Source organism: Bipolaris zeicola, assembly GCF_000523435.1.
Source record: "Bipolaris zeicola 26-R-13 unplaced genomic scaffold scaffold_221, whole genome shotgun sequence".
NCBI classification, from domain to species: domain Eukaryota; kingdom Fungi; phylum Ascomycota; class Dothideomycetes; order Pleosporales; family Pleosporaceae; genus Bipolaris; species Bipolaris zeicola.
Genome location: NW_006912270.1, coordinates 16,541 through 40,543, shown reverse-complemented (window position 1 = coordinate 40,543; position 24,003 = coordinate 16,541). Strand labels below are relative to the sequence as shown.

The following is a 24,003-nucleotide window of genomic DNA, read 5'->3' as shown; positions in this document are numbered from 1 at the left end:
CCCCCCCCCCCATATCCCCCAGCCCTTACGGCTAAAAGGGAACAGAGAAGGAATTAAAAAGAAAGAGGGGATTGAGAAGAAAAGAAGAAGATGGACAGAGCGGAATCCGTCACACATGTCTGTTGTTCCATGCCTTTTGCCTTTGCCATGAATTTGCTTTGGATTGCCCTTTTCTCCTTTGCCTTTCATAAGTTTTGTCGTCGTGGAATTCTACCTTCCAAATCCTGTCCTTCCTCCAAATAATAACCCCCTCCCCCCATTACAGTTTCTCCTCCATCTCTCTCCCGTTTCAAATGAGAGACAGACAACAGGAAAAAAAACACCCCCTCCCAAGGGGTGGACAAAACCATGGTAGGGTATGGTGAAAGAGGACAAATGACAAAACTCACTCAAGGCTTAGAGAAAAGACTTCCTACAACTGTTCCTCTTGAACCTTTGTTACTTCTTCCCAGAGCTGCTTGGCATTTTCCGCCTTCATCTGTTTGCGCACATCCATGTTAGTTATTGCACAAGAAAAAAAGCAAGTAGGATCGCCATAGGAAAAGAAAGAAGGAAAGGAAAAAAGGGTCCTTACCCTGAGCAGGTGCATCTCCAGCTCGCCATCTTGATTGGGCGAGTTGAAGAGCAGGCGTCCATCCTTTGGCTTTTCGCCCTGCGCGTCGCCTCCAAATACCATTTTGCGCGTAACGGCCGCGTTGAGAAGTAGACGGTGGGTACCTTCTGCGCGGAGCACGAACCGGGCTTTCTTGGGCTCATCCACTGTGATGTTGAACTTGAACGTTCCCACACCACGCTCCTTCCATGCTCGGTTCGATCCTTCGCCAGCCATGAGGTACAGCTTTGCGCGACCGGTCCAGATGGTTTGCTCGCCCTCTTCTCCAGTCTCGGGTGCTTTTTCAGAGTTAGCTTCCTCATTCACAGTAGACAAGCAGAAACTCACGGTGTTGCGAAAGAAGAGGCTGGCTCGATTGCCGTTGCCGCTCCTCTTTCTCAGTACCCTTTTCTGGGTCTTCGTCATCACCGTCCTCGTCTTCGGAAGATTCATCATCTGCTGCTGCTCCAAAAGGTTTCTCCTTCTCTTTCAAGCCCTTGATTTCCAGGTTGCCTCCAGGTGCTGCAAAGGATCCGATTGTCTTGACACCACCCAGACCTCCAAATCCACCGCCTAGCGACCCGCCAAAGGAACTTCCGCCAAAGGAAGATGTACCAGAGCCACCAAGCGCTCCAAATCCGCCACCACCACCCAGCGTTGATGGGGCTGCGCTTCCAGCAAACGAGGATAATTTGTTACCACTTGCTGCGCCAAAGGGCGAACTAGTGCTAGGTTTGGACCCACCAAGTCCACCAAGTCCACCAAACGGAGACGTAGTCGAGGCTGCAAAGCCACCAAAACCAGAAGCCTTGAACTTGTCATCAGATGTTTGCGGTAGCGAGTCGGGCTTATCCGAGGTCTTTGCTTGCTGGGGTTTGGCTGCCATGGCAGCGAAAGGCGATGATGCAGAAGTGTTGGCGAATCCGCTCCCCGGTGGAATCTAATATCAATGTCAATTTCGCTTTCATCAAGAAGAGACGCATATCGACTAATTTACCTTGGTCTTTGACTCTGTATCTGTGATACTCTGGGTTCTTTCCTTGTCTCGCAGCCGCTTAGAATCACGCTCCTCGCTAAGAGCCGTGTCGCCATTTGCTGCTCCGATTTCGGTGCCTTTGGTGGTATCTTCAGTGTCGTTCTCGGCTTCCTCACGCGATCGCTTGTTCTTTGGGCTTGTGTTGGAACCAGATCTCTTTTCAGTCGTAGCTGTCGCAGTCGTGGTCGATGCGCTCTTGCTGGGCGACGTCATGTGCTCGTCTGTGTCGCTTTCCTTGATACTCGAGATGGCGTTGCCGGCAGGCTCGGCAGGTATACCAGCCTCTAGATCCTTTGTAATATCCCTCGATCTCTTGCGCGCATGGCGCTCAATCTTCTTTTCCGGCTGCTTGTCGGCATCGACGTCGTCCTCAAAGTCTTCGCGGCTGCGCTTTCGCCGTAACCGTCCGCGCTCGCTATCTGATCCTGAGACGCTCTGGTCGCCGGGTTTGGTGATGCCGTTGGTCGCGTCCTTTGTAGCTTGGTCGGTGTCGGAAACAGGGTTCGATGTGGGCGGCGCATTGATCTGGGTGTCTTTGAGCTTCTCCCTCACATTCTTGCCCTCGCTATCGCTGCTCTTGTCGCTCCGCGCAGGAGATGTTGGTGCCGTGCCTGTAATGTCTTTGGTTGCGGGGGCCGGGGTGACGGCTGCAGCAGCTTTGTGCTGTGTCTCCGGTGTGTCGGCCATGGTATAGGTAGGCTGCTACTATAGGCTTCAGGGAGGGGCTGATGTATGCGCTGCGGAGCAAGAATAGTCGGGTTCAAGGATGGCGTAGACGGTGGTTCGGAGACCGAGAGTGCGGCCTTGTAGGCTTGGTGTAGCTGGGATTGGGTAAATAGGAAGAATGGCAAGTGCAGGGTAGTAAGGGAGTGGTCAAGTTGCGGTGGCCAGGTGCGACAGTCGCGCAGGTGATGCTCTGGCACGGCTAGCGGCGAGCTGAAGGTCAGACAATGGGATGCGGCAGGTCTTACCCGACAGTGTCAACAAGGACAGAAGGGGGGCAAAAGGCCCTGGGAATGGGAATGGGAATGTCCTGCCGTGGCTTGCTTTGTTCCAGCGGAGGGAAGTCGGTCGTCGATCGAGTGGTCTAGTAGTTGTAGTGGAGTCGGTCAAAGCGCCGCGTCCCAAATTTCCACTGCAATGCGCCGGTGCAGCGGTGACTGAGAAATGCCAGGGCCAGTCCCAAACGCGTCTTCTGCAGTGAGAGGTGGGTGGTGAACAGTGAACCCACGCTCTGTGTGCTGAGTGATTCGCCGAGGAGCAGAGGATTGGCGCTTCTGCCCGTCGTGGTCGAGTGCGTTGTCGCTGCAAAGACCAATGACGAAGTGGGGAAGGCGACCTGCCTAAACACAGGCGCGGGTCGCTGCAACTCGTGCGTATTGGGCTGTTTTTGGTGCATGCACGTCAGACCTGCAGCATCATGAAGGCGTGTCAAAGGCGCTCTAGTATGGAGCGCTGCGAATAGCTCAAGTGAATTTACATATGTGAACATGCTCAGGGCCGAATCGGCGCCATCTCATCAAGCTTGCCCTGAACGCCCGGGGCCGTGTCATGCATCCCCTACCAAATAGTAGCACACTACTTTTACACCAAACCCATAGTAGCCCATTCCACTCTAGCTAATGAAGCAAAGACAGCCCAGCGCAACGTAAAATACAAACAAAGGGTATACTGCAATCCCGACTCGGTTCCTCACTACTCCAGATCCGCCCATGATGCTCACCCCAGCTGCCAGTGACCATGCAATCAGAACTATGTAGACAGGTATGCGCACTATGACGGGTATACCGACAGCGCTGAGCACCGAGGCAATGACAAGTGGGAACAGAGTATAGCCAATAATCGAGATGGACTGGAAGAAGGCGCTGTAGTAGCATTAGCATCTGTCTCGTGAATGCGTGAGAACCATGTACGAACATGTTGCCGCCCAGTAACTTGATCTGTAGCGTCACTACAGCCTCTCCAATCCACACCATGGCAAAGACGCCTGAGAAGACAAGGTCTTTTTGATCGCCCTTGGCCCCCCAGGACAGAAACAAGCTCAGCAGTAAGCAGAAGATGAGCGGTCCCCAAAGGTCCCAGTCTCTTAGTCCCTCACTCATGCCGCCCTGGAGAATGACATCGGCATCTGGCCATCTCCCTGCAATGTTCCTGAGACGACCGCCGACACCGTCTGCTTCACCGCGCTCTGCGGCCCCAATGCCTCCACCGCGCTGCATCATGCCGCCCAGCAGGTACTTGGGGTACAGCACCTGCTTCATCTTCTCCCAAATCGCAAAAATGTCTCTCGAAAGCGTCTCCCATACTGTCTCGTCAATGGTGTTTGTTGGCGCGCGGCGGTCTTCGCCCGGAATGCTCGACGTCAAGTAAGACTGTGTCTGAGCAGCGTTGCGTTGGATGTTCCCCGTCAGTGGCGCGCGGTCCGACGTGCCTTGCAGAGGGTCATCGAGGTCATCGAGGGTAGCTGGTGATGGTTAGCTTGCCGTCGACGGTTGCCTCGTGTATGTACATGTGGAAGGGTGGGTAGTAGGCTGCTGCTGCTGCTGCTGCATGCGACGCACCATCGTCCGGGTCAATCAAGTCACGCTCCACTGCATCATCATCGTAGGGATTGGCGCTCGTTGCGGAACTGGGCATCATTGCCGCCATGTTTCGGTGAAAAAACCCTGCGTTGACAGGTTGCGGGCTGCTTCTCCAATCGGGCAGGTATCGTGGGTTGAGGGAGAGGCTCTGCTGTCCTTAACCTCTACGCGCAAGCTCCCGGAGGTGTCGTGGAGGGTGTGCTACCGCTTCAGGTTAGTATTCCGCCGGCAGGGAAAGCTTGACCCTGTTAGCGTGCACCGCTTGACTTACAGCCTGCAGCCCGCCCATGCTGCATTCTCGCTGTCTCGTGCTCTCTCGCTATATATATGTACTTCTGTAAATCCTGAAAAGCCGCCTCTGTTCACCCCTCCATCTGCACCGGGAAAATAGCGACAACATGACTGACCCCGTCTTGAACGACATCTCCCACAGGCGCTTCAATCTGTTGCGAGGAAGTTGGATATTAGTTTCTCCACACCGGACAAAGCGCCCATGGCAGTAAGCACAGTCGTACAAGCATCTGTCGCATAGACGTCTAATTTCTCCGTAGAGGCATGCAAGAGTCGCCCTCGAAGACAACACTCCCTGATTATGACCCAAAGGTAGTCCAGCACTCGAGCAAAGTCCCATACATGACTACACTACTAACTCTAACCAGTGCTATCTATGTCCGTCAAATACACGGGCTAATGGCGAGCACAACCCCAAGTTTGAGAGCACCTTTGTTTTTGTCAACGACTACAGTGCCGTCATGGAAGAGCAGCAAGAGTATCGCCCAGACTCCAAAGATGGTTCCCTTGCTTCCCGCCTGCTCCGCGCTGAAGCCGTGACTGGAAAATGCTACGTCATATGTTTCTCCCCATCCCACAACCTCACTCTGGCCGACATGTCACCCGCTCAGATTGTTCCAATCATAGAAACCTGGACGAACATTTATGTTGCCCACCTGGATTCAAAATCACCGCTGGCTAAGCTTGCTTCGGCAATCAATATTCCACCGCTATCACAGGGCCCTCTTACCCCACCAAGCGCGCAGTACCGGTACATGCAAATCTTCGAGAACAAGGGTACGGCAATGGGCTGCTCTAACCCCCATCCTCATGGCCAAATCTGGACAACCACTTCACTTCCTGAAGAGCCCGCGACCGAACTTGTGCAGCTGAGCAAGTATCGTAAAGAAAATGGCGGTTCTCACATGTTGGTGGACTACGCTGAGTTAGAATCGAAAGAGAAGGCACGCACAGTGTTTGAGAACGAAAGCTTCTGGGCCGGTGTTCCGTACTGGGCCGTCTGGCCGTTTGAAATTATGATTGTCTCGAAGCAGCACAAGCGATCGCTCGTGGATTTCACAAAAGAAGAGCGTGCACAACTAGCAGAGGCTATTGCGGAAATTACAAGGCGTTATGATAATCTCTTTGAGACGCAGTTCCCGTACAGTAAGTCTGCAAACTTTGTTTTTATAAATAGACGTGGCTAACGAATACAGGCATGGGACTGCATCAGGCTCCTCTCACGGGCACAGCCGATGAGATTGAATGCAGCCATTTCCACATTCATTTCTATCCACCACTATTGCGAAGCGCCACAGTCCGCAAGTTCCAAGTCGGTTACGAGATGATGGCCGAGCCTCAGCGTGACATCACGCCTGAGCAAGCAGCAGAGCGCCTGAGGAGTTGTGACGGCGAACTTTACCGGAAGAAGCTCGAGGCATCACCCGTAACTAACGGTGTGAATGGCGTAAATGGCGTCAATGGCGTAAACGGTGTGAACGGTGTGAACGGCACCCATTAGAGCGCTTACCCGAAGCATGCTCCTAATACCCGGTTTTCTGACTTTTTTGCGCGCCCAACAACTGCTTATATATTTGCTGTAAGGCGCTCTTACGATGGGAGAAGATACCCAAGACCCGAGACGAGAGAAATGATGGCCAGACGAGAGTTGCATACACATAGCATGAGGAATGTCTAGTTAGACATTAAGACGTTTTCTTTTTATTTTCCTTAGATACGAAATCATACATTACACAAACTACCCCCTCAAAAAAATCCCGAGTCAAATCTACCCGCATCCATACAAAATATATCCCAAAGTGCTACAGAAAACATGTTGGGAAACTTAGATTGCACAAGCAAACATCACAAGGGGGGAAGGCGGGGAGCACCGAAAGCCAGTCAACGTCATAAGCCCAGAATGGCGGGGCAACACATAGACAGACACAGACAGACACATGTGCCCACGCCATGTGCCCCACCAACCCAACATCCCTCGGAACCTGTTCTCGAACTAACCCCTCACCACCACCACGACCAGAACCCCTCTAACACAAATTACCTACCTTCTACCCTTCTTTTACGAGAAACACGTAAAATAGCTACGAATCAAAAATGCCTTCCGCAAAGTTCGACGAAGTCTACAAGAAAGTCAGCGCCATGGGCGAGAAGCTCAAGGCTTCTGGCGCGCAAGGTCCCAGCAACGATGAGCAGCTCAAGGTACGTTTCCCCCTTTCCCATTTCCCTTCCATGTTACCCTCTGCTCTTCTCTACACTGCTATTTTAAACTTCCCCCGTCCGGGACCAAAGCTGCAGTAAGCAGCAACATATGGGGACAAAGCAACAGCGATGCATAAAGGCTATGCAGGAAGGCCCATGCAAGCTCTACTATACCTGCATCCATTATGCATGAAGAAGCAGAAAAAAAAACAGGAGAAATGAAGCTGACGACAACATAGCTCTATGCGAATGCCAAAATTGCACAGGGTGCGGATATCAACGCGGCAAAGAAGCCGGGCATGTTCGATCTTACTGTACGTCACCCCTTTTCTTTCACCATCTAGATCCATGTAGGGTAGCCTCCTCGTTCCCGCTCGCCACCCGAGTTTCCCGGACGAAACGCCGCGATCGATGTCCTACGTAGATAACGAAGAACGATGGGGATGAGGCGGACGGCAAGAATGTCGTCGCTACGAAGAGACTGGCGGTAGTGATGTAGAAACGGAAAGCTAACGGTTGTATGATAACAGGGCAAGGCCAAGTACAACAAGTGGAAGGAGGTTGCCGATGCTGGAACCACTCAGGAGCAGGCTGAGCAGGAGTACATCAAGACTGGTGAGGAGGTACTGGCCAAGTATGACAAGTAAGAGAGATGAAAAGATGGGGAATGCCATGATTCCACAAGGCGTAATCAATGGTTGAATGAATAAAAGAATGAAAAAAAGGGCTTTTGAGCCATGATATGTTATCCTGGTTTCTAATTTCACATGTTTGCAATGCGTTACTACATCATGTTCGGCTGAGACTGGCATATTTACATCATCACCAAAAGTGATGGTAAGAAGTATGTATACGCCTGGTATCCCCCTTCAACGTCCCCAACCAGGCCAGGAACGTCCATACCGATCCCGCTCCTCATACGCCAACGTCGCACACCAAGGTCGCTCATCAGCCGAGTAAGGCACGAGTGGTAGATTGTACGGCATACGGAATCCAACCACTGTCCCTCTCTTTTCCTCGCCATGTTTGCCTGCCTCTGGGTTATCAGTCCCGAACACCGGAACCATAGTCGATGAATGCCCAGATTCTGCAAATAGAGCAGGCCATACCACTACACCTGTTTCATATGACTGAATCCTGATTTCTTCGTTTTTGTTCACCACATCACCCCATGCTTGCTTGCTTAGGTTGGCGCTTGTGAGCAAAGCCCAGTCCATGGTCGTGTGGGTTTCGTCGCTGAAGCGAATGTACGTCTTAATGTGTGGTGCTGCTGTGCCACGGTGTGCTTCTCGTTGAGATGGGTCGGGGCGGGATATGGGGGTCCAGTGACAGAGTAGTGGGTGCATGTATTCGAGCTGTTTTTGCTGCTGGGCAGAGTGATATTTCCAGTGGATGGACCCACCAGACGTGTAGCCATCTAGGGACCTGCGGATCTCGGCTGGAGTTGGGAATACGACGCTGAACTTGGGTTCTGGTGCTTTTGCCGCATCAGTCTTGTGCTTGGTGAATAATGTAGGCGATTTTGTGGATGACGATGATGCTTCTTCTTTTCTTGTATCTTTAACATATGAACAGCGCGAAAGGATAGACTGGAAGTGGGAAAGCCATGTTGGTGTCGCACCTAATGTCGCCACTGACGAGATTTGAGTGACAATGTGAGGACGGGAACTGTCTTCTGACGCCTTGACTGGAATACTAGAAAGTGTCTGGTCTAGCCCTAACCAGCCAAAAGCAGTATTCGAAGGACTGGCCGCAGATGATTTCTCTTTTGATGGCGCGCTTCCAACGAACGCTGCCCGAATACTCGAGAAGTCGTAGTATTTAAGCTGGAGAATTAGGGCCTTCATACGCAGTCCATAAGCATGCAAGTAATGAATAAGATCAATTTTGAATCGTTCGCCGCTCCCGATAGCGTGGATCTTTGTGGACTTTGATTGCTCCTCCCATTCTGTGTGCGGCAAGAATGGAAGCAACGGTGACACCCAGACTGCTTGTGTCATATTCGCCCAGTCGCGGTGAATCATGTTGGCTGTATGGATAACGATCTGAGCAGTATCATCGTGTCGGAAGAGAATGAGCATTTTCGAATGGTGAGTACCAAACTGGTCTGAGAGATATGCACCTATAAGGTTAATGTTGGGATATCGTTCTGCTGTTTCCTATGAAGTCTCAGTATTCAGGTAATCGATATCCGACAAAGGACGATTGAAATAAGCATCAAACTCTCAGAAAGTATCTCACTTACCAGTAATGCAATCCTGCTCTTGTCATTATTCCTCCAGAAGCCATGCACAATCTTGACTTTGACCATATCCCTAACGTCCCTATCAAAGTGTTGCCTAAATTCACGTTAGTACACTACCACCTACATGTCCAATCTCAGATACGCCACCCAGAAAATACTCACATGACGAAATCCAGGTCAAACAAATAATTAAAGTTCCAGCACTCTTTGATCAAGGGATCTCCCAGCAAATCAGCCAAGCCCACCGTATCGACATTCTTCTCCATGGGCAGCCTCTCAATCCGGGTGAGCTGTACTGGCGAAGGGATGAACCGTGTCTCTGCATTAGTATCTTTCTCCTTTACGGTTTCCTTGCTGTTTGATGTAGTAGATGGCTCCGCTGTCCCCAACGCCCCCTCCTCTTTCACCACACCATCAAAACTCCAGCTTGGCGTAAAAGCAGCACCCTCTTCCCGCCCTATCCGCTTCGATAACGTCGGGGGACTAATCGGCCTATCGAGACCCTTGCGTGATTTTGTCGAAGAACAAGGCTGGTTCTCAAGCACTTCCTCTTTGGGCGAGTCAACACCGATTCTTCGGCGCTTACTCGGCGGAGCATCTTCGGGATCTTGTTGCATCGCGATAATATGTCCAGCTACTAGCTACCGAGGCGGCAGTGAGTTATTAGCAAGACCACTTTTTTCTTAGTAATTTAGAACAAGGATGGGAAAACGGGTTGGAAGTTCGGTGTAAAAAGGGAAAGGTTAAAGTAAGAGTCAGGCACGGGCCGCTTGGTGGGGAATAGGCAGTCACCCCCTTCTTACAGATACAAGTGTTGGGGCAAGTAGGAAGGAAGGAAGCGTCACAACAGCAGTCACAATACAAAATCGCACATAAATCCAAAGGGTGAAGTCAATGATGACATCACATCTTAGTATATAGACGGTAAAGCTCACTTTTCCAAGCAAACTGCTTATCAAAGGCTATAAACATACACAGTCTAATGGTACTTGAGCATCATGCCCTGATACTCTATAGCGAAAGGAATGAAAGGAAAAGACAAACTTATTATGCCACTTCTTCAAAGGTGGAAAGGCATCCCCCCAAACGCCGAGTATCGCTAAAATCGAATAAAGGAAACATTCTATGCCGCGCTGGCGCTGAGCATAGGCTGAGCAACCTTGGTGACTTGGTTGCCAGCGCGGATGATTGGATTGCCTTGCTCGTCCTTGACGATGTTGACCTCCTTGTTCTCCTTCTGGGCACGCTTCCAGATCTCAACCTCGCATCCACCACGGATGACACCGACCCTCATGGTAGAGAGTAGGTTGTGGGCAGCGTTGGAATGGAAGTAGACACCACCGTTGAACATGGCAGTAGCGTCCTTGCCAATGCCGCTCTTGATCAAGGTCTTGCCACCGGGGTGCTCGTTGATGAAGTCGGTAACGTCGTGAACAACACCAGCGACAGCGATCAGACCACGGCCGTTCTTGGCCTGCTCAACGTAGTCGTCCCATTCGATGACAGGAAGCTGCTCAAGAGGAACACCCCAGTCGAGCTTGGCACGCTTCTGGTCAATCTTCTTCTGGAGTTGCTGGACACGGCCCTTCTCGATCTCGTTGGCACGGAACTGCTTGAGGTTGGAGGCGAGACCGAGCTTGCTCCACAGCCAGATGGACCACTTGGTGGGATCATACTGGTGCCACTCGATAGCGTTGCGGTAGTCGGAGGGGAACTCGTGGTGGAAGTTGTGGTATCCCTCACCGAGAGTGACGAGAGCAGTGATGACGTGGTCCCTGGGGCTGTTGCGGTCGTCAAAGGGCTGGTCACCGAGCCAGTGGGCGAGTGAGTTGACGCAGAAGGTGGCCTGCTGGACGAAGAAGATGCGGAGGATACCAGCGTAGATGAAGCCACCCTTCCAGTCGTTCCAGAGGAGACCAGCGACAGCAGAGGGGAAGATGAGACCCATGAAGATGACAACCTTGATGTAATTCTTGTGCTGCCAGACAACGACAGGGTCCTCGTTCAAGTCGGTGATGTCGGTACGGCCAATGCGCTTGGGGTTCTGCTTCATGACCATCCAGCCAAGGTGACTGTAGAGAAGTCCCTTGCGGACGCTGTAGGGGTCCTTGTTGGTGTCGGTGTAGCGGTGGTGGGCACGGTGGTCACGGCTCCACCAGCGGATGGAGCCCTCGACAGCACCGCCGCCAACGAGAGCGAGGAAGACGCTCAGAGGAAGACTGGCATTGTATGACTTGTGTGCCCAGAGACGATGGTAGCCAGCCGTGATACCGAGACCGGTCCAGAAGTAGTAGATGACGGCCCAGAGGGCAGTCTGCCACTTGAGCGGTGTCCAGAAGGCAGCGATGCAACCGGCGAGGGGGATTCCGATAATGAAGGTAACCTGAAAACGCTACGTTAGCAAATGCCGTGTGCTGCGGAGAGGGAACTCGAGACTTACGTTGAGCCAGTTGACGTGCTTGTACCAGTTGGACTTTGTAATGGGGGTATCGGTGATGTGTGGCTTCTTGGGGTCGTACTTGGGGTTGCGGTTGGGCTCCGAGGTGCTTGCCATTGAGGAGGGCTGCTTGACGTAGTCGGGGTCGACAGCCATCATGCCAGCAGTAGGCTGGTGAGAGGGCATGTTGAAGGATGTAGCGGTAAGGTGGTGTGTAGGGAAAGCGAATGAAGTGATGGGGGGGAGGAGAGACGACTAGCGGCTCAAAAAAAGATAGTCCGGGCTCCGGGGGTGAGCAAGAAAGCTCGAGCAACGACGGAAAGCTTCACCCACGGTCGAGTCAACGACGAGGCAGAAGGTAGTCGGAGGGGAGGAGCAACAAAAAGTTGGGATGGAGGGGGGAGAGCAAAAGTGGCGGCGGGCAGGACGACATTAATATAAGGCGGCAGGCAGTTTGTCCATCCCAACACTCTGCGGGCAGGTAAGCGAAAGACTGGGACCTGCATTGTCAAGTGCGCCTGCATCGCCGCCGCCAAAAGGGCCCTTTTTTGGCCGTAACGTAATTTATGACCCGAATCGGGTTAGTGCCGTCTCTCACCACGGCGGCAGGGTCCCGGGGCGAAGAAATTTCGGGACTCCGCGCAGGCCTCGCGCTGATCTCGGCATCGAGAACGGCCTGGGTGGCGGTGCGCGCGGGCATTCCAACCTGTTGCAGCTGGGCCCCCAGGGCATGCACACCTCATGCCCTTTTTTCCCCAGATTCCCGCATCGCGCTCGGCCTGCTCCCTTGACTAGGCAGGCAAGAGAACATGGCTGCCCGTTGACTGGGGGAAGGAAAGGAGAACGAGAGGAAGAAGGAAAGAAAAAGAACGCCTAAATTGATTATCCCTCCAAAAAGCGGTCTGATTCAGAACCATCGGCACTGTGTACTATGAATGTGTGTGTCCTTACAAGCGGATTGCCTCACTGGGCATAGAAGCTCACGCCGTGGTGATGCCACTCCAAAACTCGCCGTCATCGCTAATCGGCTAGCCGTAGTCTTTGCTTCTCCATAATCCCCGCCTAGCTGGTAAAAAAAATGCTAGAGTATTCTATACAATCTGGTTCGCACCTGCAATCCGGCCAACCTTTCCACCACCAGGAATCCTTCCCTTGAAACACTTTTTTGTTGATATCGCTAAGGCATCCGGACATCCGGTTCTGCACACTTACGTATGCCATTATGTACCTTCTTTTCAGCTTTCAAACTTGAAAGAATTGTCTCGATAGTGATATGGCCGAGTTCACAACATTACTCTCGGACAGTGTGTGGCAAAAAAAAAAAGATGTGTCCCCCCCCCCAAAAAAAGAGGTCGTGTTCGGCTGTCCATCAAAAATAACAGCGGCCCCCCTCCCCAGCCCCATTACCCATGACTCTTTTTACACAGCACTTGATTGAACCAACACCAACCCTCACAACCCATCTTAACCACGTTTGCCCCGGCCCAATCCCCCCAGTCTGAAACACTGCGCGTATGTAAAGAGTCCCCCTCCAAAAAATACATTACAGCGAAATCGTCCGCACCAGATTAGAAGCAGGGCGGGTGTGTGCGTTGTTCAAGAAAAAAAGTCACCAGTCCCCCTCTCGCAAGCTCTACCGAATCGGGAACTGGCGCGGCCTCAACACCTTGCCGCCTGTTGCATCACCAATAGTTATCGCATCCCGTTATTCCCTCCCTCCCTCGGTTCCAGCCTTTTTTTGTCTTTGCTGGAAAGACCACCCTGGCTGGATTTAGGGTGTGTGTGTGTGTGTGTGTGTGAGTGGGTGTCAAGACCCCCCAAAAAAGTTGTCGACGTGATGTCGTCGTTGTCGTCTCATGCTCACATCACACATACATAACTTTTTGTTGGTGGCGGGTAAGGCTGAAGAACTACCACTTTTACATAATCATGCAAACAACGTTTTGCTTGTCAACGGTGGTGCTGCTAGTAGCTGCGCGGAAAAATAAATTGACTGTCTCCACACAAAAACTATGTGTACGTGCGTGCAGACGTGTGGGCGCATTCTCCATATTTTTTGTATGGAGCTTGAATGGTAGTAGTAGATATGGTGGCGTCGTAGTCGACGATACTAGAAGCCTCGAATGGCGATTAGTGCACGGACTGATGCTTGGTAAGGGGATGTTGTACTTCGTAAGGAGATTGAACGGGATAGTTGAACAGCCGGCTATCCGGTAACCCAACAGAGCGAATGAAAGAGCCATTTTATTTTTGAAACTCCGTAAGAGATTATAATCGCATTTCCCTCTTAAACCTTTTGTTTTTTTTGTATTCCCAAGAAACCGATTCACAAACATCACCACCCTTCATGCCGCCTTGGTAGCCACAATATCCGAACTCGCTCGTCCCTCAACATCCACATCCGCACCGGTAGCACCCTTGCGACTCTGATCCCACTCGCCGCTCTCACCCGCCTTCTCCTCCCCATCCGCCACAATCTCGGGCGTCTCTTCATCCTCAATCTCCTCGGGCAGCACCAGATTCAGCACAACCGTGACGAGCGCCACGACGGCGAATCCCGTTTCAAGCACCAGCTCAATAGCATTGTAGAAGCCCTTGAGCGCGGTATTGGGTCCACTATAGGTGAATACGAACGAGAACCAATTCGGGACCATTGTGGCGCCGAAGCCAAGCGTGAAGCCCGCAGTGAGGATAAACCGGTTCCTGCGGGTGAAGGGCATGGTGCTGATGATGCGGATGCCGGATACGGTGACGGCACTGAAGAGGAAGGTCGTCATGCCGCCCAGGACAGCCGAGGGAATGGCCACGAGAGCCGCGGCGAACTTTGCAAAGATGCCCATGACGATGAGCCAGAAGCAGCATGCGTAGCCCGCCTTGCGGTTCGCACAGCGTGTTAGGGCTACGACGCCGCAGTTTTGTGCAAACGTCGACATGGGCGTGATGGTGCAGAGCGCGGCGATCATGCCGGCGATGCCGTCGGCGAGCACGCCGCCTTGGATGCGTGAGTCGAAGAGTGGGCCGTCGACTTCGACGCGCGATACATCGCAGGTGGCTGTGATGTCGCCAATGGCTTCCATGGCACAGACCATGTAGACGGCTAGCAGAGGTAAGATGATGGGTGGGTAGACGGTCAGCTTGAATGTCTGAACCCAGATGAAGGACACGACGGGGGCAGAGTCAATCGACGACTTGTCAAAGTAACCCGTGGCACCTGCAATGATGCAGCCGACGAGAAGTCCGATAACCACAGCCGTAGACTTCATAATCGGGGCTCCGAAGCGCTCGCAGAGAATGATGGTAATGAAAACGCTGAACCCAAGGCCGATGAACTCAGCGCTGCCCCAGGGCAAGGCATGTGGAGCATTGATGTTGGGGCAGAGCTGGAACAGACCAGATTCAGGGCGACTTTTACAGTCACCAGAGCCTCCAGCCCAGTTCTGGAATCCAGTAGTTACGAGCTTGACTCCGATGAGGAGAACAGTAGGTCCAGTGACTAGAGGTGGGAACACCTTCTTGAGGATGCGTGGACTCGTAAACGACATGCCGATTTCGAGCAAAGCGCATAGTGCACACGTGCCTAGGATAGCTCCGTAACCATCTGGGCAGGGCAGCCTTGTACCGTCGGCAGCCACAGGACAGAAGCCCGTCTCGTACATTTGGCTCAGCGCACCTGTCGCCACAGGAATGGTAGCAAACGAGGTTCCCACGACAGAAATCAAGCCGGTGCCAATGTAATACGGTGTTTTCCAGATATGGAAGCGTGTGATTTGTACAGAAGACAGAATACCGCAGATGATGAGTGATGTGGATACCAGGTAGCGTTGTTCATCGCCGCTCAAGTTGGCAGCATTGGAGAGGATAATGGGAGGCGTGATGACACCTGCCAACATGGCAAGCGAGTGTTGGAATCCAAGAAGGAGAGCCAGGATAACGGGCACACGGTCATTGAGGCCGAAGAATGGTGCTGCCCTGCGTTCTCGCCTCATGAATGGCAGGTTTGGTCGGAAGAGAAAGGCATAGTCGTATGTGCCAACGAGACCCTCCCTGTATGCGGTTAGACTGTGAAACGGCTTGAAATGGTAAAAGAGTATAATTTACTTTGTAGTGAATGCCTTCCTCATACGCCTCGCCTTGTCTTTCCAGCTGCGCCGTGGGGTGTGGTCAGGCCCAATCATGTCTGCCATATTTACTTTTCAAAGGTCCAAACTACCGTTCGGCCGGTACAGTGGAAGCGGGAGCCGCTTTATTCTTGTACAGTTTTTTTGCAGTCTGAAAAAAAACTCTCTGGCCTGAGGGGTCCGATAAGGATGCTTATAGTCGCAATAGACGTGATGAGATTGGCGAGGTTGCAGGTCAAGGCTGATGATACGCAGATGTACAGCCAGTCGCAGTGCTTGTTCCAAGATTCGATCGCTCCAGATCTATGTCACAAGAAGTTGCGATTCGCTACCGACACGACTGATATGGATATGAGCTTTGATGCTGCAATCAGAATTGAGTACGCGGGGAAGTGGCGTGGAGATGGCAAAAACCCGTCCAAGCGGGAATGCTAGTCGAGCTGGTTCGCTGTGTGTAATGACTTGCTCAAACCAAAAACGAGTCCTCATACCCATCTATATAGAACATGTGGAGCATGCATTCGTATCTCTGCCGCCAAAATACCCACGATACACAATTGTTCATGGACAGTTCCTAGGCCCTGGTCCATGGCCCACTCGCGGCCCGCCAGAGATTGGAGCTGGCCGACAATTGTCGTCAACCGCCGGGAATACGTACTTTTTTCCACGGCAAAAGGCTCGCTAGGGCACGCATTTCGCAGTGGCAGAGGGGCGACACCCGCGTATGTGCTAAAACGATCGCCTGTACTGATAGCCAGCGAGAGCGTGATTGGCTGTGGCTGGTTGAGGCTACTTGGCGGGGCGGTCCACTCCGATGATAGAGAGCAGACGAGACATTGCCGGAAATGCATCCCACACTGTGCAAAGACGCATGCAGCAGCTGCATCTGATACCGAACTTTTTCAGCTTGTGGTCTTTCGCCGCATACCGACGGAGCGGTACTTTGCGCGTTCAGAAACTGGGGGAGGCTACAGTTCGCTGGGGAACGTGGGGACGGCATTGCCTTGATGATGGCCGGTTATCGGCGCCCTGATCCCATAGCCGAAGCAAGCATGAAATATACCAACGTCAGAGGGTTTTATCTGCCAGCCTCTCCTTTTTTATGCATTGTTTTGGTCCTTCGTAGCTGATTTATGAGTTTCCCCTTTTACTGTACATGCTTCCTCGTCGTCTCTTCACTTCGATATGTGCTCCTTGAATGGCATACGAGATCAACCTCTAGCTTCACCTCTAAAGACAGTGCTACTCTCTAGTAACTATCGAGAACCACGTGGTTTGGTTTGTGCATTTCGTCGCTGAGTAGCTGGACCTTTGTGTTTTGCCATACTCACCTCACGACGCCTAGATAGACGACGAATCCACTTCCCTCGCACAGTCCCTCACCCAGCATTTTATCGGGAACCTGCCACGCCCAGAACTTTTCGTGGAAGCTTTTCAGCCAAGTTTCGAATACATCTGGGCTGCGCAATTGCTGTGCTATTAAGCATATTGTAGGCTTGCTTTCATCCTCTTGTAACTTGCATATGGCGGCGCAGGTAGAATTCAATGGTTCGATGAGGGCTTCGTTGTAGACGCAATCGCAGGATATGATGAGGTTTACGGGAGGAAGATGCGACACGGAATCAGTCTCCCAGTCTAACTCCATGGTGGTGATGCGGTCTTGTGCACCTGCTGCTGCTAAGGCATTGTCGGCCTTGGCATTTCGTTTGCCGCTACCTTTTGCATTCTTGCCTTTGTGGTGTTGTGAGAAGACGGTGTGCAGGTTCTCAGCAATGTTTTGGCGCAAGAGTTTCAACACGTATGGCTGGTCCGTGGCTATGTATTTGCCGACTCTTGGGCCGAGAGTCAGGGCGACAATGCCAGAGACGCCGGCACCGAGCTCAAGGACAGTAGCGGAAGGAGACAGGAGAGCGCTGGTGGCAAGGAAGTTGGTGGGGGAGGCGATCCAATTGGCGAAGAGGGGAGTGACTCGCCAGATTGCTGCGATTGACAGGTGTTAGTGAATGATGCAGATTGAGATGCAGGTGTTGCAGGCATGCCTGGTGTTGGATTGGGTAAATAATGACGTCGACGCGGCGACTGCTCACACTCGGCAACGCAAGGTCGAGTGCAATTGCAAGAATGCTCTCATGTGGTTTGCAATGACAACAGGCGCAGGGCACACAGGACGAGGAGCATATGCTTTGCACTAGACACAAGCGGGCTCTGGTTGTGGCCCAATATGGACATGACACGGGAGTGTGGAGAGACAGCTCCCAAGCAAAGCCAAGGACAAGCTGAAGGGGACATAGTCTGGGGGAAAAAGCACGACGCAGCAAATGGCCACGGCAACGGCAACTTCCACGCGGGTAGCTAAGACAAGCGCAATCACGACAGTCACGACACGCACACATACCTGCACCGGTAGTTCCTGTCTTGCGATCAGAGGTCAGGAGGCTCTTGGAGTGGTGGATGACCAGCTGGTGGCCCGCCACGGTGAAGTCGAGCGTGGGCGCCTTGGAGTCGAAGAAGCCGAGCGACTGAGAAGGAATGTCTTGCGAGAAGACGACGAATGCCTCTGCACAACGGGGTGAGCGTGATGCGCCATGGTGTATCGATGATGACGGGGTTTTGGCCTTTCTGACACTTTGTACGTGGCCGTGGTGGAGGAGCGAATGGCAGGAAGGCGAGAAATACGTCGAGCCGAGGATGACCTTGAGGCTGTGATTCGAGGGCGTGGTCCCAGAGACTTGTTACACACCTTCTTCAGGGTCCGCGATAGGATGCGATCCCAGCAGAGCCGTCAGATCCATTGCGGTGGAGACGGCGCAGGTGACGGGGGATTGGGATGCCTGGCCCGCTGGATGCAGGTTGCAGATTGCAGGTTGCAGATTGCAGGTTGCAGGTTGCAGGGTGGGCGGCGGTAGTAAGGTTTTGGCTAACCAGTGCCTCTGAGAGGAACAACAATGCACAAGTGCTATGAAAGGAGGATGCTGGTCTTGGGACGCGACTTTGCCTGCTTGGCCCACGGCTCAGCCTCGGCTCTCTGCCGACATGCCTGGTACTGGGCGTGTTAGCAGCAAGTAAGTAACCAAAGCAGCGTGTCCAAAGAGGACAGGTGGCCGCCTCGATGTGCCTGTGCTTGACATGTCTGTATCTGTGTGTCCGTGTCTGTGTGCGTGCAGCCTCGTAGATCAGATATGGCATTGACGCTGCAGGAAAAAAAAGAGTGGAGCACCCGGCTCGTGCCCGGCGGCCGCCAGCAAGTGCAAGTGCAGCTGCACCTGAGTCGCCCAGCTCGTGCTGTGGCTGTGAGGTCATTGCCTAGAAGCTCGGCCGTGCAGCACATCGCTTTAGCGACATGAGCACGACAAGCGCATAAGCTCCCCAACAGCAACCCCCCCAGCTCTGTATCACTCTGTCATCCGCCATTCTCCGCTGGCGACGATACTCCCTCGTGCTATTTTCTATAATAGCCCTCTCTGCCATCCCCCTTTCCCTCCTGCTTGATACCCATACTGCCCTTTCCCACGCACTGCGCTCTCCATACGCAGACACCGCCATCATGCCACAGGACCTCAAGAAGTTGATGCCCCAGGCAAAGACATACAGGACCGGCCCCTACACCTGTGAAGCCCCCAATGCCCAAAAGGTAGACGGCGAGACGGTACCGCGCCGCAACAACGCGGCCAAAGATGGCCTCATCCTGAAGCCCCACGAAGACGTCTCGACCCTCTACGACATCCTGCGACACTCGGCTGCCAAGTTTGGAAATGCAAAGGCCGTCGGTGCGCGCCGCATCGTCAACGTACACGAGGAGACGAAGAAGATCAAGAAGATGGTCGACGGCAAGGAGCAGGAAGTCGACAAGAAGTGGCAATACTTTGAGCTTAGCCCCTACAAGTACAAGAGTTTTATCGAGTTTGAGCAAATGGCTCTCTCAGTAGGTTCGGGCCTCAAGTCACTGGGCTTCGAGCCACAAGACAGGCTGCACCTCTTCGCCGCCACCAGCATGCAATGGCTGGCTTCTGCCCATGGTAAGCAAACGCGCAACACGCATGCACTGACACGGCCCTAATCACTTGTGCAGGTGCGCTTTCCCAGTCAATGGCCATTGTTACTGCCTACGACACGCTCGGAGAGGAGGGCCTCAAGCACTCTATGCTTCAGACCAAAGCAAAGGTCATGTTTACCGACCCAGAGCTGCTGCCCCGTCTCGTGAAACCCATGAACGAGGCCAAGGACGTCCAAGTAGTTGTTTACTGCACAAAGAACGACCCCAAGCAAAAGGATATTGATACCCTCACCCAGGCACATCCCCACCTGAAAGTCATCAGCTTTGACGACCTGATCAAGCTGGGCGAGGAGAATCCCGCAGAGCCAATTCCACCAAAGGCAGACGACCTGGCCTGTATCATGTATACTTCTGGATCCACTGGAACCCCCAAGGGTGTTATGATCAAGCACCGCAATGTCGTTGCTGCTGGTAAGTACTCTCAGATCTGCAATCACAACGCGTCCAATGCTAACCATGTGCCCAGTCGCTGGTGTCGATGTCATTGTAGGAAAGTACCTTGGACCTGGTGATGTGCTCATCACCTACCTCCCAGCCGCACACATTCTCGAGTTCGTGTTCGAAAACGCTGTACTCTACTGGGGAGGTACCATGGGCTACGGTACCATCCGCACACTCTCCGATCAATCGGTGCGAAACTGTGCTGGTGACATCCGTGAGCTCAAGCCCACCGTCATGGTCGGTGTTCCCCAGGTATGGGAAACCATCAAGAAGGGCATCATCAACAAGGTTGAGGCAGGAGGCGCGCTTAAGAGCAACATGTTCTGGGGTGCCTTCGCAGCCAAGGGTTTCCTCTTGAGCTCTGGCCTTCCCGGCAGTGGTATTCTCGACGCCATTGTCTTTAACAAGGTCAAGGAGGCCACGGGTGGCAGACTCCGAATCTGCATGAACGGTGGTGGTCCCATTGCAAAGGAAACCCAGCGCTTCATCTCCATTGCTATTACACCCATGATCAGCGGCTACGGTTTGACCGAGACTTGCGCCATGGGTGCGCTCATGGATCCTCTGGCCTGGAACGAGAAAGCTCTTGGTGAGATGCCCGGATCGATCGAGATGAAGCTGGTTGATTTTGCCGATGCTGGATACTTCTCCACCAACAACCCTCCTCAGGGTGAAATCTGGATTCGTGGTGGCGGTGTCGTTGAAGGCTACCTGGACATGCCCGAAGAGACCAAGGAATCCTTCACCGAAGATGGCTGGTTCAAGACTGGCGATGTAGGCGAGTTCAACGCCAACGGAGAAATCCGCATCATCGACCGCAAGAAGAACCTTGTCAAGACGCTTGCTGGAGAGTACATTGCGCTCGAGAAGCTCGAGTCTGTCTACCGATCTGCGCCCATTGTCGCAAACATCTGCGTCTACGCTGCTCAGGACCGCCAGAAGCCCATTGCCATCATTGTGCCCACTGAGCCACAGCTCAAGAAGATTGCCGCTCAAGTCGGTGTCACTGGTGACCACCTTGAGGAGCTTGTCCACGACAAGAAGATCAACTCTGCTGTGCTGAAGCAGCTGCAAGAGGCGGGCCAAAAGGGTGGCCTTGCCAGCTTTGAGATGATTGAAGGCGTTGTTCTGGCTGACGAGGAATGGACACCACAAAACGTAAGTCTACATGGATACCGTGAACGTGGAAAACAAAATCGCTAACATTCTTCTAGGGCCTGACTACCGCTGCCCAGAAGCTCAACCGCAAGGGCATCTTGGAACACTACAAGAAGGAGGTTGACCAGGCTTACGGCAAGTCGTCTTAGAGTCTTGTGATACCCGGTCGAGAATGGGTGGGTGAGTGAGTGAGGAATTAAGTAAAGGAGGTGGGGGGGGACTGGATTGCTTTGTCTTGTAATGTTTCACGATGGGACTCTACTCTTTGACCATGAACGCTCAAATCGATGTAATTATATCCCTTTTAGTATAACTTTTAACGCGCGTGGGGGTGGCGGCGTAATTTGAATCACAAAAATATATTATCACAACACTATGTGTATTACTTTAACACTGATGAATACGCCACTGGGATGCTAACTTGACGAATGATCGATGTTGCCTATAAACAACTTCATCATAGTCACAGAGTCCCAAGAAAAAGTAGATCATGCGCCATAGACACGCAAGCTTTACTGCTTCTTTGCTTCACGCTCAGCCTTCCTGAGCGCACGCTTTCGGATACTCTCGTGCATGCCTCGGTTGACCTTGACAACCGTGTGCGAGCGCTCACCCAGGAAGCGTGAGAGGAACCAGTGCATGAGACCATGGCTCCAGTAAGGCGTGCTTGTAAACGCCACACCCTGCGCGCCTCCACTCCTGCCAACCTTGCTCAGCGTAGCACTGACAAATTGCTTTGGGTTCGGCACGAGGGCAGATGTCTTGCGGATCTTGGACATGGCCGTGGTCACCAGGTGAGACTGGACACATTGCACGTAGACGCCGTGGGGTTCTAGCTCGGATGCGAGGGCCGTGGACCATTGCTGGAGGAATGCTTTGCTGCCAGAGTAGGTTGCGAGGAGCGGGGTGGGGAAGAAGCCTCCGAAGGAAGCCATGGTTAGGACCAGACCGCGCTTGCGAGAGACCATGCCGGGAGTGACGAGCTGTGTCACGCGTAGTGTAGCCATGCAGTTGATCATGATGATGTCCGTCATTTCTTGCTTGGGTGTCTCGATAAATGGCACAGGAATGCTGTGGCTCAGTCCGACGTTGTTGATCAGAATGCTGACATCGAGGCCTTCAATCAGCTTCTTCATGTTGTTGTAATCGGCATCCTTGTTCTGGGCAAAGTCCATGGCCAGCGTCTTGACGGCGATCTTGGGGCCATATTTCGAGGTGATTTCGGCGGAGAGGGAGTCCAGCTTCGATTGCGTGCGCGAGACGAGGATGAGGTTGTAGCCTTTGGCTGCGAGGGACAGGGCGAATTCCTTGCCAATGCCGTCCGAGGCACCAGTGATGAGGGCCCAGGTACCGCGGGGTCCGAAGGTACTGAGCTGGTGGCGGGGTCAGAATTGCTCAGTGCTCGCTGAGATGAAGTGGGAAATTGCATACCGACTTGCCTGGCAGCACAAACAAGCTGAGGAGGACTCGGACAGTGCTGATGACGGGTGCTGCAAAAGATGCAATGCCTACGAGCAAGAAGCCATAAACGGCTGCTTGCACGAACGAGTTGCTGGCATCAATATGCACACCAAAGGTCTCGGTGAGGGCTCCCATGATGGCACCGAATCGTAGCAAAAACAGAGAGTGCTACGGACAAGCGACGGGACAATGCTCAGTATTAACAATAACAAAGTTCCCCTCTGTTGGTCCTACCAGTCCCTCTTGGCCCTAAGCCCTGCCGAGGTTGGTGGACGAACTAGCGCAGCACTAGCCACCGGGGCCGGAAAAACTTGTCGCCCATGGACACTTCCTAAGCGAGTCCATAGTGGAAATTATGAACGACCGACAACGAAAGCACGACAAACCACCCGATCCGCAACCATGGCCACCGAACTCACGTACGTGCTGCGATAAAACGAGTGACATCGACAATTGCTGACTGCGAAAAACAGTGTCCAGTCGGAGCGCGCTTTCCAGAAGCAGGTACTAGACGTCCACTGCGCGATTCGACCACATGCTCGATACTAACGCGATGCGATAGCCTCACATCTTCCTTAACCACAAGGTCGGCGGACCGCGCAAGAACACCCGCTCCAGGAGATGGTACAAGGACGTTGGTCTGGGCTTCCGTACGCCCAAGACTGCCATTGAGGGTACCTACATCGACAAGAAGTGCCCTTTCACCGGCATGGTCTCCATCCGTGGCCGTATCCTCACCGGTACCGTCATGTCCACCAAGATGCACCGTACGTCAACTCCTTCTCAAGCCCTGGAGATGCGATTTAGAAAAAAAGAAGAGCTCGACAAGGCGAAATTACAGGGATTTGGGAGCATTTTGATACTAACGAACTTCAGGCACCTTGATCATCCGCCGTGAATACCTCCACTTCATCCCCAAGTACTCCCGTTACGAGAAGCGCCACAAGAACCTCGCCGCTCACGTCTCGCCCGCTTTCCGTGTCGAGCCTGGTGACCAGGTCGTCGTTGGCCAGTGCAGGCCCCTCTCCAAGACCGTCCGCTTCAACGTCCTCCGTGTCCTCCCCCGAAAGGGAAAGGCTGCTAAGCAGTTCAACAAGTTCTAGATGCATTTTAGAAAAAGGATGGTGTAACGGTTCATGATCAGCAAAGGAAAGAAATGTGGCTGAGGCGGAGCGTGAATGGTTTTCGATATGGTCGTCAAAACTCGGCATCAGGGTTGAGGAATCTGGAGTCCAATGGGCCATGTATGTTTCTTCAGCTACGATCAATGAAAGTCCTCGAGTGGTCAAACAAGCCACCGAGGCGGGTCAAAAGTCCACAATGAGGCTACAGATTGTGCGTGATGGGTTGGAGGCTTTTTTGCTATGTGTCGTGGTCTCGCTGTGCTTC

General features: G+C 52.9%; 12 protein-coding genes across 12 annotated transcripts; 4 read left to right on the top strand and 8 right to left on the bottom strand.

Moving 5' to 3' along the window:
• Positions 1-412: 412 nt before the first annotated feature.
• On the bottom strand, positions 413-2,315 carry COCCADRAFT_29648 (uncharacterized protein; the record flags this gene model as incomplete). Its single annotated transcript, XM_007718262.1, has 4 exons — positions 413-478; positions 575-891; positions 941-1,532; positions 1,590-2,315. 4 exons carry the CDS (start codon positions 2,313-2,315, stop codon positions 413-415), a joined length of 1,701 nt encoding a protein of 566 aa, XP_007716452.1.
• A 928-nt stretch (positions 2,316-3,243) lies between these two features.
• On the bottom strand, positions 3,244-4,268 carry COCCADRAFT_40353 (uncharacterized protein; the record flags this gene model as incomplete). Its single annotated transcript, XM_007718261.1, has 3 exons — positions 3,244-3,493; positions 3,546-4,092; positions 4,190-4,268. 3 exons carry the CDS (start codon positions 4,266-4,268, stop codon positions 3,244-3,246), a joined length of 876 nt encoding a protein of 291 aa, XP_007716451.1.
• Positions 4,269-4,608: 340 nt separating this feature from the next.
• COCCADRAFT_8518 (uncharacterized protein) lies at positions 4,609-6,002 on the top strand (the record flags this gene model as incomplete). The annotated part of the gene is made up of 4 exons (XM_007718246.1): positions 4,609-4,709; positions 4,762-4,813; positions 4,870-5,647; positions 5,698-6,002. The coding sequence occupies 4 exons, from the start codon at positions 4,609-4,611 to the stop codon at positions 6,000-6,002; spliced, it is 1,236 nt and encodes a 411-aa protein (XP_007716436.1).
• Positions 6,003-6,595: 593 nt separating this feature from the next.
• On the top strand, positions 6,596-7,347 carry COCCADRAFT_8517 (uncharacterized protein; the record flags this gene model as incomplete). The annotated part of the gene is made up of 3 exons (XM_007718245.1): positions 6,596-6,700; positions 6,940-7,014; positions 7,231-7,347. 3 exons carry the CDS (start codon positions 6,596-6,598, stop codon positions 7,345-7,347), a joined length of 297 nt encoding a protein of 98 aa, XP_007716435.1.
• A 222-nt stretch (positions 7,348-7,569) lies between these two features.
• On the bottom strand, positions 7,570-9,562 carry COCCADRAFT_8516 (uncharacterized protein; the record flags this gene model as incomplete). The annotated part of the gene is made up of 3 exons (XM_007718244.1): positions 7,570-8,859; positions 8,946-9,039; positions 9,108-9,562. The coding sequence occupies 3 exons, from the start codon at positions 9,560-9,562 to the stop codon at positions 7,570-7,572; spliced, it is 1,839 nt and encodes a 612-aa protein (XP_007716434.1).
• A 506-nt stretch (positions 9,563-10,068) lies between these two features.
• COCCADRAFT_107000 (uncharacterized protein) lies at positions 10,069-11,568 on the bottom strand (the record flags this gene model as incomplete). Its single annotated transcript, XM_007718260.1, has 2 exons — positions 10,069-11,328; positions 11,386-11,568. The coding sequence occupies 2 exons, from the start codon at positions 11,566-11,568 to the stop codon at positions 10,069-10,071; spliced, it is 1,443 nt and encodes a 480-aa protein (XP_007716450.1).
• A 395-nt stretch (positions 11,569-11,963) lies between these two features.
• COCCADRAFT_29643 (uncharacterized protein) lies at positions 11,964-12,603 on the bottom strand (the record flags this gene model as incomplete). The annotated part of the gene is made up of 3 exons (XM_007718259.1): positions 11,964-12,173; positions 12,350-12,448; positions 12,595-12,603. The coding sequence occupies 3 exons, from the start codon at positions 12,601-12,603 to the stop codon at positions 11,964-11,966; spliced, it is 318 nt and encodes a 105-aa protein (XP_007716449.1).
• Positions 12,604-13,727: 1,124 nt separating this feature from the next.
• Positions 13,728-15,566, bottom strand: COCCADRAFT_29642 (uncharacterized protein; the record flags this gene model as incomplete). Its single annotated transcript, XM_007718258.1, has 2 exons — positions 13,728-15,426; positions 15,481-15,566. 2 exons carry the CDS (start codon positions 15,564-15,566, stop codon positions 13,728-13,730), a joined length of 1,785 nt encoding a protein of 594 aa, XP_007716448.1.
• Positions 15,567-16,827: 1,261 nt separating this feature from the next.
• Positions 16,828-18,292, bottom strand: COCCADRAFT_40347 (uncharacterized protein; the record flags this gene model as incomplete). The annotated part of the gene is made up of 3 exons (XM_007718257.1): positions 16,828-17,480; positions 17,896-18,057; positions 18,241-18,292. The coding sequence occupies 3 exons, from the start codon at positions 18,290-18,292 to the stop codon at positions 16,828-16,830; spliced, it is 867 nt and encodes a 288-aa protein (XP_007716447.1).
• A 752-nt stretch (positions 18,293-19,044) lies between these two features.
• COCCADRAFT_8512 (uncharacterized protein) lies at positions 19,045-21,302 on the top strand (the record flags this gene model as incomplete). The annotated part of the gene is made up of 4 exons (XM_007718243.1): positions 19,045-19,516; positions 19,570-19,965; positions 20,021-21,153; positions 21,210-21,302. 4 exons carry the CDS (start codon positions 19,045-19,047, stop codon positions 21,300-21,302), a joined length of 2,094 nt encoding a protein of 697 aa, XP_007716433.1.
• A 363-nt stretch (positions 21,303-21,665) lies between these two features.
• Positions 21,666-22,749, bottom strand: COCCADRAFT_8511 (uncharacterized protein; the record flags this gene model as incomplete). Its single annotated transcript, XM_007718242.1, has 2 exons — positions 21,666-22,526; positions 22,585-22,749. 2 exons carry the CDS (start codon positions 22,747-22,749, stop codon positions 21,666-21,668), a joined length of 1,026 nt encoding a protein of 341 aa, XP_007716432.1.
• A 267-nt stretch (positions 22,750-23,016) lies between these two features.
• Positions 23,017-23,717, top strand: COCCADRAFT_29638 (uncharacterized protein; the record flags this gene model as incomplete). Its single annotated transcript, XM_007718256.1, has 4 exons — positions 23,017-23,033; positions 23,088-23,118; positions 23,177-23,381; positions 23,491-23,717. The coding sequence occupies 4 exons, from the start codon at positions 23,017-23,019 to the stop codon at positions 23,715-23,717; spliced, it is 480 nt and encodes a 159-aa protein (XP_007716446.1).
• Positions 23,718-24,003: the final 286 nt, after the last annotated feature.